This window comes from Oreochromis aureus, linkage group 20, assembly GCF_013358895.1.
Source record: "Oreochromis aureus strain Israel breed Guangdong linkage group 20, ZZ_aureus, whole genome shotgun sequence".
Taxonomy (NCBI): Eukaryota; Metazoa; Chordata; class Actinopteri; order Cichliformes; family Cichlidae; genus Oreochromis; species Oreochromis aureus.
Genome location: NC_052961.1, coordinates 20199324 through 20217800, shown reverse-complemented (window position 1 = coordinate 20217800; position 18477 = coordinate 20199324). Strand labels below are relative to the sequence as shown.

The 18477-nt window shown below is 41.0% G+C and overlaps 1 protein-coding gene across 1 annotated transcript; it reads right to left on the bottom strand.

Moving 5' to 3' along the window:
• Positions 1–211: 211 nt before the first annotated feature.
• LOC116325819 (dihydropyridine-sensitive L-type skeletal muscle calcium channel subunit alpha-1) lies at positions 212–17906 on the bottom strand. The gene is made up of 45 exons (XM_031746849.2): positions 17482–17906; positions 16010–16115; positions 13726–13865; positions 13456–13589; positions 13154–13306; positions 12872–13077; positions 12681–12784; positions 12450–12595; positions 12287–12368; positions 12048–12208; positions 11729–11954; positions 11427–11634; positions 10941–11061; positions 10714–10828; positions 10530–10629; positions 10342–10411; positions 9908–10040; positions 9673–9802; positions 9527–9586; positions 9216–9322; positions 8998–9085; positions 7897–8004; positions 7719–7771; positions 7488–7634; positions 7086–7287; positions 6808–6966; positions 5569–5679; positions 5399–5482; positions 4749–4793; positions 4234–4260; positions 4015–4140; positions 3849–3914; positions 3651–3742; positions 3411–3570; positions 3157–3284; positions 2961–3057; positions 2777–2879; positions 2587–2688; positions 2361–2494; positions 2085–2210; positions 1591–1802; positions 1447–1511; positions 1177–1223; positions 1024–1098; positions 212–793 (listed from the first exon to the last, which is right to left on the bottom strand). The coding sequence occupies exons 1-45, from the start codon at positions 17664–17666 to the stop codon at positions 482–484; spliced, it is 5556 nt and encodes a 1851-aa protein (XP_031602709.1). The 5' UTR covers positions 17667–17906; the 3' UTR covers positions 212–481.
• Positions 17907–18477: the final 571 nt, after the last annotated feature.

The window sequence follows — 18477 nt, the reverse complement described above, 5'->3', positions numbered from 1 at the left end:
GCCATTGTCCTGTTTGTAACTGCATCACAGTAAAGACGCAGTAAAGTTACCTTCCGCATGAATTCACTGAGTGACATTTTCACCACAGGTCACTTTCCGACCTTCCTCATTCCTCATTAGTAAGACACTCGGCTCACTGACGTGGCTGTCCCAAAGGCTATGGAATGGATAACCTCAACAAACACTACAAAGAAAGAAGTGCATCAATCCATTTACTCTGAGACAAGTACAGTGTTTTTATTAATTCGTCAAATCTGAAGTATTAGATGTTTCATTATCAGATATATTGTTACTTCTCAGTTAATGTTTCAACCAAAACATGAAACCTTATCCAAACTGTCTGTAGGCACTGAGCCATCCTGACTGATACAGATTTTCAAAGAAGCAACAAGCTTGGTAAAGTGATGTGAGTTGGAGTCACACACTAGTGTTCAAAATACAAAACTGTCATGATAACCATGTAAAATCCAGGTGGCAGTCCCTACACTCCGGAGTCGGCTTCAGACGGTCCCCGTGCGGAGGGAACCGTGGGAATTGGACGTTTCTTTCTCCTCACAGCCGGATCTGGCCGGCCTGTTACCACTGTTGCCGCCGCTGGAGCAGGAGGAGGGACAGGGATGGGACGCCTCTTTTTAACGGGGGTCATGCTGCTGGAGCGTTCTTTGAGGATGCCCTGAGCCACACCCTCCATGTCAGATACTGAGATGTGCATGGCTTCAGCCATCTCTTTCTTCGTTAATGAGACGAAGCCCGGGTCCCTGGCCAGGGAGACCAGTCCACCCTTCTCTAGAGCCTAAAGAAACAACAACATTCAGGTTTGTGCTCGCGTACAGTATTATTTTTATTGTATTAATAACCATTGTGTTATGTTCAATTATACAATACTTTCAGTTATTCTATAAGTTAATTCAGTCCAGAACTAGCTTTAACTTTACCCATCTCTGACAAACCTGACAGCAGATGTCAGACGTGGCAATTAATTAGAGTAGAAAAGAAGACCTGATCAGCCACTTTGACACCTACCTCTTGGACGAGGTGGTCGGCTGCAGTGCGTGAACTCTGACTCTGACTGTCCCCATAGTTAGGGTCATAAGGGAACTGCATAGAGAAGGTAAGTATTCATATATCGCCTGCATAATCTGTTCTTTGATGAGTCAACCTTCAATAAAATATTACCTGTGTTCTGTCTGTTCTCACTGTGAAGTTCCAGGCATGTCTGCTGGCTAAAAGAGGTAAAATAAATACCTTAATGAATATATAAATAAGCAATTACGAAGCATTCCTATGGCTCATGTCTCAGTTTATTAATTTGGAGTTATTATCCGTCCAGAATTTTCCATGGCAACATTAAAAAGTCTTATCAAAGACCTTCATCTTTGATTGGACTTGTTTTGTGGTTCCGATTTAACATATGCGGCATATCATGTCTCGTTGCTTGTGCCATACCTGCCTCCTCATCCTCACAAGGATTGTAAAACTCATCTGGAGTCCCTTCTCTTTCAAATGAAAATCTGAGAGGGAACAAAAATGATCACTCATAACGGCACTTGTATGGCATCATACTGATGAGGAGAGCACTTTGGTACTCACTCTGCAAAGGCGTTGTTGTTAGTGTTGCTCTTTGGTGGAGCTGTGGGGAAAAATTCTGTACCAGACACCAAGGCTGAGGCTGAGCTTGGTGGGGACTCGGGCTGGCTTTCAGCGAAACTGAGCGGCCGCATGTTGGTCACCTGTTGGGACTGAGTGTTAGCCGGCTCAGTGGAGAACGACTCTACCCGGTTACCAAACAGGTGGTGCGAACGCTGCAAATACAAAGCAAGATACATATTAATAATTAAATAATACACAACAATGTAAAGGCAGATTTACCGAAATGTTGTGTATTAGCATTTATATTTAAGCTGATATCATCTGACTGCTTTTCAAGTTTTCAGAAAGGTTTCTAATGAATGGAAATTCAAAAAAAGGTCTCCATCCACTAAAGATTTTTTTTTTTTTAATAAAACAAATAAAGGAGGCCATAACAAAGGTGCTGCAGAATGGGAATACGAATGCACCGTATTGTTGCTGTCATTGTTTTGCACCTGATAAATGGCCTCTTCTCCTGCCTCCTCCATGGCTCTTTCCATCTCTTCTTCATTCTGCAGGTCTCCTGAAATGGCTCTGTGCATTTCTGGAGCTGCTTCTTCCTCTATACTCCTCAGACCCGCCTAGAAAAACATGGAGAATGTGGATAAATGAAGGACAGAGGAACATATCACCGTGAGATAAAGCTGAGTACTGCTGATATACAGTATAGAGTACATTTACTTGCACTGTAAGCTGAACTGCAAAAACGGAAAAGGAAAACCCCAGCTCACCTGGATCTCTGGACCTGAGGCACTCTTCTTAGTTGGACGGTAGCCGTAATACTCCTCTTGACGCTTGATGAACTTGCGCAAATGGTCTTGCAAAAGGAAGGTGGCGTAGAATTTCCCCACAGTCACCTCATCATCTATAACCAGACATAACATAATCACAGTGCGCTCTGTGTTCAGAGCTGGATTATTTTGTAAATGTGAAACATGACATATACTACTGCCTCACCTCCAATAGGAGGAATGACCTGGTCTAACAGTTTCATGCTGGTGCGCTTCCAGATCTTCTTTATAATGGCTCTCAGCTCCTCATTGGCCTGCTCAAAGTTACCTGTTAGGAACGATTCAAGATAACGGAGGGTTGTTACAGTAGTAGCAGATGAGGGTGAAGGAAACATGTAAGTCTGGGTACACCATACCTTCCGTTTTAATTTTGAGTGCAGTCCTGACCAGAGCGAAGAGGGTGGCGTTAAAGGTGACCGTGCCATCACTGTTGAGAGGCATGTTCATACCGACCAAGCGCTACAAAAAGCAGGAAAACTTTAATATGGGCTCCTGCATACTTGCAAGCACCACACAGTGTTACTTTATGCCTTTCTGTACCTTGCATGCAGCCCGGTGAGGACAGAATTTGCCAAAGCCCAGAGGAGGCTGAATACTTCGCAGCAGCGTCACCACATCCAGATGTTTGATTCTCCCCCTGTTAGATCAGAGAAACATCCCGAGTAATACCCAATTAAACAGCATCCCAAGGGTTATTTGAAAATAAATGAGTTAAGAAATGAGATTTCACACTCACGTAGCTTCGGGATCATATTCAGCCCAGATCTTTTTAAACTCATCCAGATGGTGTGGACCAAGCAGAGACCAATCACGGGTCAGATAGTCAAAATTGTCCATAATAACAGCTACGAACAAGTTGAGGATCTTGAATAAATGAAAGACAGGTGGTTAAATGCACAATGGTTTGAGCATTTCTATATTTTTCGTTTCATAGATCATCCCTATAATATGACTATATATAATAGATAAAGAAAAATGTTGAATTCTCACCAAGAAGGCACAGAGACAGTAGAAGCTGAGGAAGTAAAAGACAGCAAAATTGGACCCACAGGTGTACTCTTCTCCTGGCAGGAAGTCAGACTTGGGGTCACACTTTTTTCCATACATTGACGCCATCATGACCTCTTGCCAAGCCTCTCCAGTGGCACATCTGGATATGTAAACATAAACCAAACAATGAAATGTTGTTTTGTGTTCAAAACACATTTGAAGCCCAGAACCTGGTCTCACCGGAATAACATCAGAACAGCCTGAGGGAATGTCTGGAAGTTGTTGTTGCGGTTGATTTGGGTACCATCCACTAATGCTATCTTTCCAAAGATCTAAAGGTTGAAACAATGAAATTTAAAATTCAGTGTCATTCATCAATAACAAAAAATAGCAAAATGTAACCAGTGACATTTTTTTTTACAGTTTTTTTTTCTGTACCTGCATCCCAACGACAGAGTAGATAAAGAAGAGCATCACGATGAGCAGAGCTACATGAGGCAGAGCCTGTAGGCAGAAAACAATGACATTATTAAAAAGCAATCACTCGGAAGCGCAATGGAGATTTGAAATAAAAAATCACGACAACAACGATTTCAATGATAACCTGGAAAGATTTGATGAAGGTCCACAGCAGGTTACGGATGCCCTCCGAACGGTTCAGCAGTTTGACCAGACGCATAACACGGAAGAGTCGGAAGAAAGTGATGGAAACAGAAGCATTTTCAGAGGCCTTTGGACACAAAGAAGGAATTTCATGAAATGAAACCTCAAGTAAAAAACAAAAACATGACTGGTTTTAAATGTCTGAAGAGTTCAGGCTTACCGCAATGACTTGCATTGGATTCGTCTCCTGAACAAAGCAGATGAAGAAGTGAGAGGCTGCAGCGGTATGTGTTGCATTTAATATAATGTTAAATATTATTAAAATATGACTTCAAAATAGGGTTAATATTAGAGTCATTTTCCACTTTTGATGAGTTACAAAGCTTTCAGATCAAAGCCGCTTGTAACTCATGCAAAGTAGACAAGCTACACACGCTTTATTTTGGACATATTAACTTTTTTGCAGTCAAGCAATGATTAATACTTCCTACCAATATAGTACACAATCTTGAGACATAGCTGTGTTTATAAAAAACAGTATGAGCCATACTGCAACATAATATAGCCACGCCCTTGAGATTTGTTTTATATTCGCTATGTAAGATGACGCAGACAGTGTAAACAGAAAGGTTTTACCAGAAGGTTAAGCAACACACGGTCTGTTACATTAGTGCTATACTTTAGTGGCGTGCTCACACAGCAGAGCTCATGCAGCAGTGCAGATCAGATATTTACACAGCCATGGAGACAGTACAGTCCTCCACTATCGGCCAGGGCACTCTGTAGAGGATAGACAGATGAGCAGTGAGGTGCATGGGTGGCAGAGGGATTGATGGGGAGGAACAGGTGAAATATGGGCTTCGATTCAACAAAAGTGAAACTGCTGCAAGCTTGTGCTTGTGGATGGAAAAATTATGGCATTGCAGTGCAACCATGACTGAAAAATAAAAACTGTGATCACCAAGAGGAAACACTGAGCAGCACGAGTAGCATTACCACATAATATAACACTGAATTCTTATTTGATATTGTGCTCTTTTTAAGTGCTCGCACAAGACATCAGATGGTGTTTTTTGTGATGGAAATGCATCCCAGGCTGCACAAGGCACCAAGGAGGGAGGAGATGGATGGGATGAGGTGGGAAAGGACGACAACAGTACTGACCATGTCCTGGGAACTAGTTCTCCTGGTGCCAATCAGCTGTTGAGCCACAATTATATGCTTCTGGGTAAGATTACTAAATAAATACATGTGGTCATTCTAAATCATATTGCACTATTGCCTAAAAATGTCTTAATATAGCAAACAAAGCGGTTTCACTTCATAATGGTGCTCTTCAATACTGATATAAAATATGCATGTACGTAAATCTTATATGTACTCACATCGACTTCACTCAGGATGACGTCAACAACGCTACCAACAACAATAATGAAGTCAAACACATTCCACGGGTCTCCAAAGTAACCCTGCACAGACAGGTGAAGCATACTGACACATTAGGCAGTGGGAGTGGGTGGATAAGAATCCAGATAATAATCGTTAGAGCGTTTACCCTTGCTTTGAAGGCCATGAGCTTAAGAATCATCTCCACGGTGAAGAGCACCGTGAAGATTAAGTTGAGAATGTCTGACAGCTTTGTGACGTGGTCCGACTGATTACAGTGCTGTTTAAAGAGGAAAGAAAATAAATATATTTAAATATTTTAGCACTAACAAAATACAAATCCTCATTCAACAATCCTATAACTAAACAGACAACTGTAAACAGACAACTGTTTAGTTATAGGACTGATGCCTAAACTACTTAAATAAGATTACAATTGTGATAAACTAGGATTAGACTTAAAAACACATAAATTAGACCCACACTGACATTTTTATAATTAGATCTGGTCTACACATTACATTCTCTGCTGCTTTACAAACCTTTTTTATATATTAACAAGCACCTCACATGCACATCATGGTGTGATGAACTGTCAAAGAATTATAGTGAATGCTCACGCAAACAACCCTCATGGTTTGGGAAGACTACACAAAATACTGATACCTGGTTACCAGACAAATACACAAATTAAAAATAGTCTGGAACCTCTCAGTTCATATTGAATTTCCGAGGGCCGTAATTAACAACAGACTCCATTATAAAAGATGGGCACAGCCACTGACGAGCTGCTGTGTTTCCCTGGGGAAAATATTTTTTTCTCGAATGCACGCTATCAAAGTAGCTATGTTTAACCTAAAAGGAAACTGAGGTGCGTATCCTGCAGAGGTGTCTGTGCACAAGCTGTGCACTGCAGTGTACATGTTGTTAGTGCAATTATCTATGAATAATCAGTAAAGATTCATGCATGATGACATGACCTGAATGTTAATTTTATGTTTGGGACTTTTATATATATATATTTTAACTTTACTTTACACCTTAGTTTAAGTATTTGGCTCAAGTCATGATTATTTTGTGTATTGTTCGTTTTGTCAAAGGCAAATGTGTAAAAGTTTACTCAGAGTCTGTGGGTATCATTATGTGCAGAAGCCTCTTTAATAGGCCTACAGTTATTTAGAGCATAAAACATGTGACATAATAAGCACCCCCCCATGTCTGCTCAGAAAAATGTCTGTCAGCGTCATCAGCTCCTGCAAGCTGAACCGGAGCCAGAGATGTTCTGCTAAAGCATATAAAACAGGATCTCTCAGATTCATCTCGGTCCTAGACTGAAGATACTCAGTAATGACATTCAGTATTTTCTATGAGGACCATTAATATATATTAGGCAACAAAATGTACATACCTGCATCCCCAGACACAAAGTGTTCAGCATAATCAGAAAGAACATGAGGTACTCAAAGTAGCAGGAGGTGACAATGTACCAGACCCTGTACTGGTACGGGTTTTTGGGTATGTAGCACTTCAGAGGACGAGCCTTCAGAGCGTACTGCACGCACTGGCGCTGAAGAGACAACGAACAGACAACAGACACATTTAAGGAAAAAAAATGAGTTGCAACATGTTTTTATTTTGAATAATTAGACTACCAGTAGTACTGTCCTCTGCCTCATCTCAGTGTACCTGGTTCTTGTCCAGCTCACAGTTCTTATACTCCTGCTCACCCTGCTCCTGGAAGGTGACTATGACAAAGCCCACAAAGATGTTCATCATGAAGAAGGCTATGATGATGATGTAGATAATGAAGAAGATGGACACATCGACACGGTTGTTGAAGACTGGACCCATGTCTTCTTCAGCTGAATCTATGGCTCTGTATAAGAGTCTGCAAACAAATGTAGATGAAAAATGAATAAATCAGTGAACAGAGATATGGTCAAATGAATGACTTACAAAATTTCCAGTCAATGGAAATACTCGTTTGTCACTTTCCACCTAACTCCTCACTCAGTCAAGTAAAAGTAAAACATCAAATAAGCTTATCACAAATGCAGCTGATCAAACCAAAACAGCTTCTGTGCTTACTTTGGCCAGCCCTCGAATGTGGAAACGGTGAACAGAGCCAGAATTCCATTGAGCACGTTGTCAAAGTTAAAGTCATTGTTGAGCCATTCTCTCTTAGCCACTACTGTGTCTTGCAGGGAATTCTCCATATGCTTCAAGTAGAATCCCCTGAGAGCAGACACAAGGAACATTAGTTAAAACAGACTGATGGTGGAATGAAATCTGCCATCTGATGAATGTTGGTTTCCTTACTGGCATTCCTCCTCAGTCACTTTGGACACATCTGTGCAGCTGTAGAATTTACCCTGAAAGGAAGTGACACAATTCAGCAGTTAGACATCTCTCTCTATATTTACTAAAGAGTAGTTTTGACTTATCACATCTATGGTATCTTAGGCCACCTGGCTTTAGTTCAGAATTTAAAAATTACCTTAAAGAGTTGGACTCCTATGCAGGCAAACATGAAATTCAGCAGCAGGGTGACCAGGACGATGTTACCAATTGTTTTGATGGCCACAAATACGCACTGGACCACATGCTGTCATATAAGACAAACAAAATCCAATAAACACTGAGGAGAACTCTAGACATAAAAGTGAAAGACATGATGTTAATTGATCACTCAAAATCCATATGTATCTGAAAATATCCAGTCATTTTCTTTTACTTTACACTTATATTCTCTTACATTTATTGATTCCTTTTAGAGAAAATTACTAGTTACTTTGCAGGTGAAGGTTGGACCACTAGACGAAACTACCTAACTCACACCTGGGGAAAATATGACCCCAAAGCCAGCAAACTGTCTTAATATGGCCTACAAAGAAAAGGAAAATTATCCCACCAAACCCAATGGGAGGTGGCCTTATACAATGAAATGAAGGGAACTGAATGGAGTGGGTCTTAACTCAATTTCAGTGCACTCAATTTTGAGATACCAATGCAGTGTTGCATTTAAAACCATTGGTAAGGTAAATTTAGTTGGATAGGTATAGCATTTGGGTGGATTTTTCTTTTATGTTAGCAATGTTTTCATTGTAACCTGCACTGTGTTCTGCTTAACTTATCTAGCTCTTGTTTGGGATGCATTTTGATTTTCCCCTGCTACTTATGATTAGTTAATGAAGTATGAAAAGTCAAAATGTATTGTCCCCATATGAGTACTAAGGGTCTCAGGAGGACAAGTCAATGTGGCTCACTTAAAAAAATGCTGCCAACCCCGGACGTTTTTACAATTGTAGCTGCTAAACTTAATACGGCAGTATTAGTGATAAACAAATACTCTGATTTCATATGCTGTGTTAAAATATCCGTTACATGGGCCATTTTTCAATAGAATGAGTACTTTTTATACTTCTATTACTTGTTGCTAATTATACTTTTTGACTTTTATGTAAGATTTTGAAAACAGAGTTTTTATAGATATCAGGCAACTTTCCACTTATTTGACTTTTACTTTTAAAGAGTCTCTCTGATCACTCTCACTCAGGCACACAGCTCTCGCCTCAAGCAAACTGTGCATGTGTTTTACCTTTAATCCTTTGGCTCTGTTGATAGCTCTGAGAGGCCTCAGCACCCTCAACACCCTGAGAATCTTCACGACGGAGATGGCACTGGATCTGCGCACAACAAGAACACATGGCAGAAAGCAGCCTTGAAATTCATATCTGAGAAAATAGTATAATTTAAGCAAAAAATAACAATGGTGATCTTTTCATTTAACTTGAGCATCTTATCATGAAAACTCACTCCATTCCCATAGACAGAAGAGACACTCCGACCACAATCAGATCCAGAATATTGAAAGAGTTACGACAGAACGAGCCTTTGTGCATGAACGCTCCATACACCGTCATCTGTCAGTGAAATAAACAGAGAACAGTTGAACTGAGACTCTTTTTTAAGTGGTTGACCTTCAGTACAACAAGAAGGCCCCTCTAAACTTCGGTCTCAGAAAGATTATAACAAACTAGCTGGTTAATCAATAATGTAACATAGCATGACATTAGAGCTGGATCCATCAATAATGCTCTTTACTACTGTTACACTGTTAAATCTACCTTCAGTACAATCTCAATGGTGAACACAGATGTGAAGACAATATCAGCATAGGCCAAGATCTGAAAGAAGCACACAGAAAAAACAGTCACATTTGCCTTCATCCAGCAGAAATTGTTCAGTTCGTTCACCTACACCTGGCTGTTACCTGGTTTCTGTAGGACTTGGGATCAATGGGGTCCTCAGCTGCCAATGAGATGGAGGAGAGCAGGATGAAGAGGAGGATTAAGTTGGTGAAGGACGAAGCATTGATGATCTTGTAGCACAATTTACGGAACCTTGATTGTAAAAACACACAGGCACAGGTAAATGTTTGCAACATTTATTATGATATGATATTGTTTTCAGGTTGGTGTTGAGCTGGATGATGGTCTGTTTCCTACTTGTTCTGAGGGCCAAAAATGAAAAAGGAGCTAGCTTCAGGTAACGGAACTGCTTCTTCCTTCAGCTGCAGATCCGCCATTGGTCGGGGCCGGGGGCTGATAGGGATTTCAGGCTCTTCCTCCTCATCATCACCTACAATACATAAAAAAGGCTCAGATTACTGGAGATATTCAAATGAAAGCCTGAAGCAAAGACCCGTAATGATGCCGTAGGCTTCATATGGTAGTCACCAGGGGAGTGTGCTATAAACACAACACGGGGAATTAGCTGAGTCTAACTGTGATGACAGGTTACTATACTTATACTGTAACACAGCCAAGACAGCAGCCTTGATAAACAGCTGGTGTAAGGAAAACAAATTCTTGCAGTTAGTGACCTCCTTCTGCTACAATTACACCACTGGGAAAGGTTCAAAATTATTTTCTTGTATTACCTGGGAAATCAGCTGGTGGAAATGGATCTTTCACTTCATTGACATTAGACTCAAATTCATCGATTTTGAGCTAAAAAAAAAAGAAAAAAAGAAAAACAAGGATGTTAATTTCTTCTAGATACTTATGCTGCAAAATTACATGCATTTCAAGAGTAAAGAAGTGACATGAAGCCAGAAACAACAGAAACCTTGGCTGTGGTGGGCATGCCTTCTATCTTGGCCCTCTGCTCAGCCAGTTTCTTAGCTATCCTCTCTCTCTCCTCATCAGTCTTCTCAGGCATTTTCGCCCTGTACGGCAAGAAGGAAAAGAATTACATCGAGCAGATTGTCTCAGCTGGCTTAAACTTTTGGTTTTGCTTTTTTCCCTTTCACCTTAGCAGCTTCTTCCTCAACTTCTCCTCTGCCTTTTCTTTCTGAGCTGAAGTCAAACTCTCAGCCTCTGCGAGGTTGTCGACGGCGATAGCGAGGAAGACGTTGAGGAGGATATCTGTTTGCAAAGAGCTCAGGAAAAGAAATGAACCTTGCCTGTTAACATTATCTCCATGCATAGTTTGAAAAAACAAAAACAAAATAATAGTGTGAGCATATGAGAAGGATACAGTTTCCACAGACAAAGAGAATAATGAAGTAGATGGAGACCAGAATGCCAGGAATGACAGGCCCTCCATAGGCCATGATTCCATTGTACATGATGGATGTCCAGTCCTCTCCTGTGAGGATCTGAGAAACGGTTAAGAGTTTAAAAAGCAGAAAAATGATTAATTATTGTCATGTATGAATGGATAGGACTGGAAATGAAATGTGAAATGAGCTTCATTTAAACTACTAAACGCAAAAATCTGTTTTAACAAATCAGTCATTACATCTGAGGCATATAGGGAATGATATGTGGGGATTCCAAATATCACATTACTTTGGATCTTTGACCTCTTCTTCAATGTCAAATAAAGTCAAACTATCATAAAATGCTTTTTATCTTTAAAATTATGCTTGAAATTCTACTGCCTCTGAGGTTTGAGCTTTCTGAGTGCTTCTTGTATTTAAAAGTTTAAAGAAGAGCCTATGAAACGAGTGCCTGGTCTCACCTGAAACACACTGATCAAGGCCTGAGGGAAGTTATCAAAGTTGCTGCGCCTGGCTCTGTGGTCAGAGAAGTTAAATTTCCCTCCAAAAACCTGCATGCCCAGGAGTGAGAAAATGACAATGAAGAGGAAAAGAAGAAGAAGGAGGGAGGCAATGGAGCGAACGGAGTTGAGGAGAGAGGCCACAAGATTACTGAGTGACTTCCAGTACCTGAAACACAAACGACAGGTGGTAAATGGCAACGGGTTACGCTATAATAGCTTATGCTGATACTACGGGGATATTATACGTGATCTCGACTTACTTTGTGACTTTGAGGATCCTCAGCAGGCGGATACACCTGAGTACAGAGAAACCCAGGGGAGCCACAGCACCTGCAGACAGCATGATCATCTCCAGGATACCACATAGTACCACAAAGAAGTCAAAACGGTTAAATAGAGACATGAAATATGCCCTGGGTCCCAGAGCATACATCTTCACAAACATCTCAATGACAAACAGCACCAGCAGCACCCGGCTAGCCACATCTGTTGAGATGATGGAAGAGATGGACAAATGAATAAGCAAATGGAATATACACAAAACTATTGGTTATTGAAATATATATGTAAATTATCAACCTTGAAAGGAAGTCAGGCTTTCAGGCTGGTGGTGGTACTCTGTGGCTATGGTCAGAGTGTTGAGGAAGACCAGGAACATCACCACCCAATAAAATGCCCTGGTTTTCACGTACACCAGGCACTTCATCCTGAAGAAACGGTTCCAGCGCCGAGCCAGGCGGCTAAGCACAAAAACAACTCACACTTACTGTTTCATATTGAATGCCAGCATTTAGAAATGTTCACAGTGGGAAACTCACTAGTAATAGATTATTCGACTCTTGCCCTCCAGGTCATACAGACTGTCTGTGTCTGAATCTCCACTGGACAAGGGCAGGAGTCCTGATAAGAAAATAAGAGTTGTAATCGGAGATTGTCTTTGTTGACAAATGTTCTGAGGTTTGTTTTTTTTCTAGAGCGCACCTTTTCCTTCTCTATCAGCATCCAGGACTTCAGCGTGAGTGATCCACTCCATGTAGCCGTGGAGGTCCTCATCCAGCTGCTGACGCTCTCGTAACTTCTGGAACTCTCCACGTGACCTGGCCTTTTCTCGCTCTTTGGTAAACTCTCTGTGTGAAACAGCAAACAGACGTTATTCTATTCTTTCTTTGTTTAGATGAAAATGTTAGATTTACGGAAATAGGATAATCTTACCCACTGAGCACACCCAGAACCAGATTGAGCACGAAGAATGAGCCCAGCAGAATTAGAGGAACAAAATAGAGCCATGGCCATTCATTCCCTATGGCATCATTCACCTAAAATCCAGGGTGTCAGTCAAAATCAGTGAATTTTATTTGGCTGCAAACTGCACACTGAATCTGAGACAATATTCAGCCACTGACCCAGTAGAGCACTTTGGTCCAGCTTTCCATGGTGATACACTGGTATACTGTCAGCATGGCAAAGCCAATGTTATCAAAGTGGGTGATCCCGTTGTTGGGACCTTCCCAGCCGGGCCGACATTCCGTGCCATTGATGATGCAGCGGCGTCCATTACCAGCCTGAGCACAGGGGGCAGGCAGTTCTCCCTCTGCTGTGGCATAGATATCTGTGGGGCAAGTTTAACAGCTTAATGTAAAGACCCAGCTATAAGTACGTCTCACTCAGTGTTCTTTTAAACATACTTGTGCCTTTGTAATAGCAGGTCTTATGCATTTTGCACTTAAAGAGCTCCAGCCCCATGATGGCATAGATAGTGACCAGTAAGAAGACCAGCAGAGCAATGTGTAGAAGAGGCAGCATCGCTTTAAGGATGGAGTTCATTACCACCTGTAGGCCTGCAAGTGGACAAATAAACCCAGTTTGTTATAGAAGCCATAAGAAACTGGTACTGTTACAGACTCACAATACGTGACTATAATGTTCAGTGTATCAGATGAATTTAAGGTGTATAATCTAGAATCAGCATGTGTGGATTGGTTCTTACTGGGGACTCCAGAAACGAGGCGTAGAGGCCGCAGTACTCTGAAAGCTCTCAGTGCTTTCATATCAAACCCCCCACCCTTCTCCTTTGGCACACCTGACACCATGTTTACAGTATCCATAAATAAGGTAAAGAGACTGCAGGAAAAGATGAGACAGCCGTAAGTGCCATAGCCGGTACATTGTTTATGTATATCAAATTATATTTCAGTTTTGATATATATTACATTCTTAACAAGTAAGCTGTCTACCTGCAGCTAAGACATCCTCTTACCCCATGAAGACGATGACAAAGTCCAATATGTTCCAGCAGTTTCGTAAATAGGCCCCTTCATGGAACACAAACCCATACGCTACTATCTTCAAGAAGCACTCCAACGTGAATATGACCAGGAAGATATACTCCAGACTTTCCTGCAGTAACGGGAACAAAATGAGAACACTTTCAAAAAACTTTCACTCTCACATAATATTCTCTAATAAAGTATTAAATGATTGATTAAATCTTTTAAAGAGTAAAGTGACATGTGAAAGAAGAGCTTGGTTTGATGCTGTCTGACTGAGCAGCACACAAGTACAGAAAGATGAGTAAAGCCACTGGAGGTCAGCAAAGGCTTAATTCTTTCTCTTCTTGGGCAGACTTGTGAAACATATGCTAAGAAGAACAGCATAAAAAAACAGCAAAACTGTTGCTGGCATTGTAGCAGCTCATTATCTTTTGTTTCCAGTTTGTTCATACTGATGGAGATTAAACATAACCTCCAGAAGGTTGAACAGAGGGACGGGCCATTGCCCGCAGAGTGAATGATGAAACATTTTGACACAATGTAGCAAGTGAGATGTGTCAGACAAAGATGAAGCAGACTGTTTGCAGGAGAGAGATAAAATGTGAGTGGCTGAATGAAAGCATCATCTGCAAATTGTCCCCATCTCTGTGCTTTTATTATCAGTGTTGACACAGGGCAGGAACACAGAACAGGGATTTTTCCTCAGACTAGACGTGGTTATATATAGATCTGAATATAGATGTTGTAGAACAAAAGGCTGTCAATATGACAACAGTATGATAAAGCTTCAAGAATCCAGTAGGAATCCAGTCTTACTTCCAGTCCTAACAATCAGAAATAGAATAGAATAGAATAGAATAGAATAGAATAGAATAGAATAGAATAGAATAAAATAGAATAGAATAATCCTTTAATTGTCCCACAAGGGGAAATTTGGTTGTAACAGCAGCCAAAAAGACACATATACAAACAAACAAACAGTACACAGGACACAGAACAGAAACATACACAATTTTTCTTACATATTTACATTAAGGACAATGGTTACTATATACAGAGAATTCATTTGAGGTATGTACTGTAACTGACATGCAGTTTATTTCCCTTTCCCTAAATCAGCTCAATAATCTCTAGCTGAACCAGCAAACACTGGTCCTAATCACTGACCTTGCATCCATTAACGCGTGTACACACATTTATAGGCTTTTACTCAGTGTTACCCCGAATAAAACGAATTCACCAAGGAAAGCTGCCCTGTTAGGCTACTGCGCATCAACATTACAAGCTATCATATTATTGGAATACGTGGCTGTGGTTACACGAGGCAACATTGGCGGATTCTCCTGTATCACCTGCATCAGTGGAGTGACGGTACTCAGGCTGACCTACTTCTAACAGTGAAAGAGGGGGTTGGTCCATCTCTTCTTACATTTTCACCTCTGAGGAATGGCACCGTGAGAACTAAGGAGGATTTAGGAAGAGGGCCAATGAAGAGATCAGCTCAGATTTGGGTTCCTAATAAAAGTAAAATGGCTATAAATCACAAAGACTGACATGAACTTTAACCCAAAGATATTTGTGGAGTATTATTGACTTAATGTAGGAAAGTAACCGATGGCTGACATTTGTGCTAAATGCCAAACCTCTAAGAAAAAGTGATCTATTTATCATAACATTGGTGTCAATAGGACACATCCAATAAGCATTGGCCAAATATATGCACGGTGCATGATCAGATATATGTTTTGCTCACATGTGCACCTTGTTTATCTTTATAGTCTGTGACCTGTAATACACTACCAACAGTTTCACAGCTTTAAAACACACACCTATGAAGCTGAAACATAATATCTTTCTGGACATACATCAGCATCGTCCACCTGCCACCAGCTTTTTTACACTACTTCAGAACGAGACACTCGATGACTCGTTCCTCTGCAGACACAGATGGGGCTCCAAATAAAGAACCGAGTTGTTTCTGGACACATTCAAATGGCGTTTGGCATCCCACAGCTTGTCACTGATTCAAAGCTGTAGTAAATTAATATTACTACACTCACTTGCTGATCAGAGCTGCACAGTCATCTACTAGTGATGGTAAAACTGAGCCTTCATGAGCCCCAAAACATGAGATTAATTTAGTGTTTCAATTCTTTTATGTATCATGAATATTATGAAAATGAAATATCGATATAGTCATCATTCACCACATTGGCTTCTCATACAGTCATGTGACATGCAACAAAAAAAAAAGGCTCAATGTTTATTTACCAAATTTAAGTTGGTGTTGTTGGTGTCGTCTTCAGGCATGGGCAGGAACACAGCCAAAGCGACACAGTTTGCAAAAATGGTCAATAAGATGATGATCTCAAAGGTTCTGGAAGGGGATGCTCAGGATCGTGACAACAACAACAACAAACAGCAACAAAAATCAGAGTTTGCCCCCCCAAAATATCCACAAAGGTCTATTGTCTTATGTTTAGTATCTTACGATGTTAATGGGTGAGAGTGGGAGGATGACTTAATCTTTCACAAGAATAAAACGGTCAGTTTATCTATCTGACTAAGTTATTTTACGTTTGTGTTTCAGTGTAACAAATCCAGCTCTGCAGCAGCTCTGTAGGCACTGACTAGTGCCTTTAAATGCTGCCTGAAACATCATCCCTGAAACAGCCCCCCTGGGTAGCCAGCAGTGTTCCACTTTAATGTAATCTTGCCTGCTGTGCTGCTTCATTCTCACCCATAGGGGGCTCTCTGTGAGAATTCCCCTGCCAGGTCAGCATGATGTCTCAGTGTGATGCCATGGGACAGCTGCAGAGCCCAAGAATATGACCAAACCATTTGAACACACTGTTAACCAGGAAAGAAATAAAGAAAAAAGTGGCTCTTTAAATTTTGAGATCTGTGTACGAGGACAGTTTTTTTTTTGGTCTTCAGACTTTTAGTAATTTTCCATAATTTGGCTCTCTATACAGCACCTAAGCCCTGTGTTACCAAACCACATACCAATGTGATTAAACTGTGGCGGTGAAATGACTTATGACGTGGTCCAACATACCAGAACGAAATGTCAAATAGAACAGATCTTTACACATCATCACGTTTTAACATGTGGTCACTCTTAAACTCAAAGTCTGTGTATCTGCATTTAAACGCTGTGAACAAGAGGTTCCTATCACTGGATTGGTATGATCAACTCATTCCAGTCTGGATCCAGGAATGGCCATGAGGCTAAAAGCAGAAAATTCCCTACAGGGGCCACAAGAGCTATCAAAAGCCCGCGTTGTGCTCTTTCATCTTCTCTTACTTGGACGCTGAAGTCACTATTTGGACATTTAAAAAAAATAAGGAGCGAGCTGAATAAGACTACCTTGTTAATTGTTTTTTTGCCTGATGCTTTTGTCAGGTGATCTCAGGTTAACAGCAGGTGAAACTCCACAGGCTGCAAACTTGACTTTGATACAGATCAGAAACATTACAAAAGTCTTAACACTTCAGGGATCATCTCATCACACATTTGGAAGAGACCTGGCTTGAGCATGCTGACCACAGGTGAACAAGGCTATTAATTCACTGCCCTGCTGTCAGTACTTTTAAACCGGGGCTCCATGCTGCGCTGACTGTATAATGCCACGTATAATGCCTTGATATCCTTGAATTTCAAAGAAATATTTAAACTGAAATTTCTTCTAAAATACACACAGTTGTCTGAGGCGTGTGTGACTGAAAGATCTAAAGGATACTTCCACTCCACTATGTTGATGCAGGCTTTGCGGAAGGGATTTTTGAGGTTGAACAGGAAGAGAGATCTCGCGGGTCGAGGGTTTCCTCCAGTGGCCTGTAGTTTCTTAAGCTTCTCCCTCTGCTTCCTCTTCAGCTCCTCTTCATTCATGATGATCGGCTTGGCCGCTTCTGTGTTCGACGCCATCTTGATGCCTTCACCTTAGACACGCTCCAAATTCCTGTGAAAGTTAATGTTTATTGTAAAATCCCAAACTCAGGTCCAGTGTGTCTCCCCTTTGTGAAAGCAGATCCTCCTCAGGCTCCCCCGGCACCCTCTTTCTTCTCCTTCTCCTCCTCCTCGCTCCTTTGTCGGTCTCACCCGGGCAGAGCCACAGGCCTCTCTGCCTGGCTGAGGGCCTCTGACAAAATAAGCCCACCACGTCCAGGAAAAATAGCAGGAGCCCAGAGTGACTGGAGGAGCAGTTGGCCTTGGTATAGTTTAAATTTAGATTATGAACCACCAGCAGGCCATGCTTGGGGATGATTATAAGGGTAGAGTGAGGGGGGGGGACTGTGTCTCTTTGTGTGATTTTGTTTGTGTATGTGTCTGTATATGTGTGGTTTACTTTACTGTCAACCTCTTATTTAGGATTCATAATTAGTACACAGACATGTAATCATTTAAAAAAAAAAAAAACCACTATAATGTAGCTCTATGCATTTCTAAATAATAACTGAAGGCTGGTATTTAAAGGAATAATGAACAATAGGTATCTGAAAGTACACCCTAACTGCTGTAAGCGCCTCAGATTAAACAATAAAATCTTCATCTTTCCATACAGCCCATTATGGTGCGTTACAGACCGTTCATTGATTGTGTGGTGCATGTAAATGCTAAATCAGGGTTTGCCGTTTGTGATATAGCTAAAAAGAAAACTGCAAAACTTCATCAGAATAATATTCAACACTGAGTGATGGACTCGATACTCAGTAACATTCACTGTGACCAAATTATT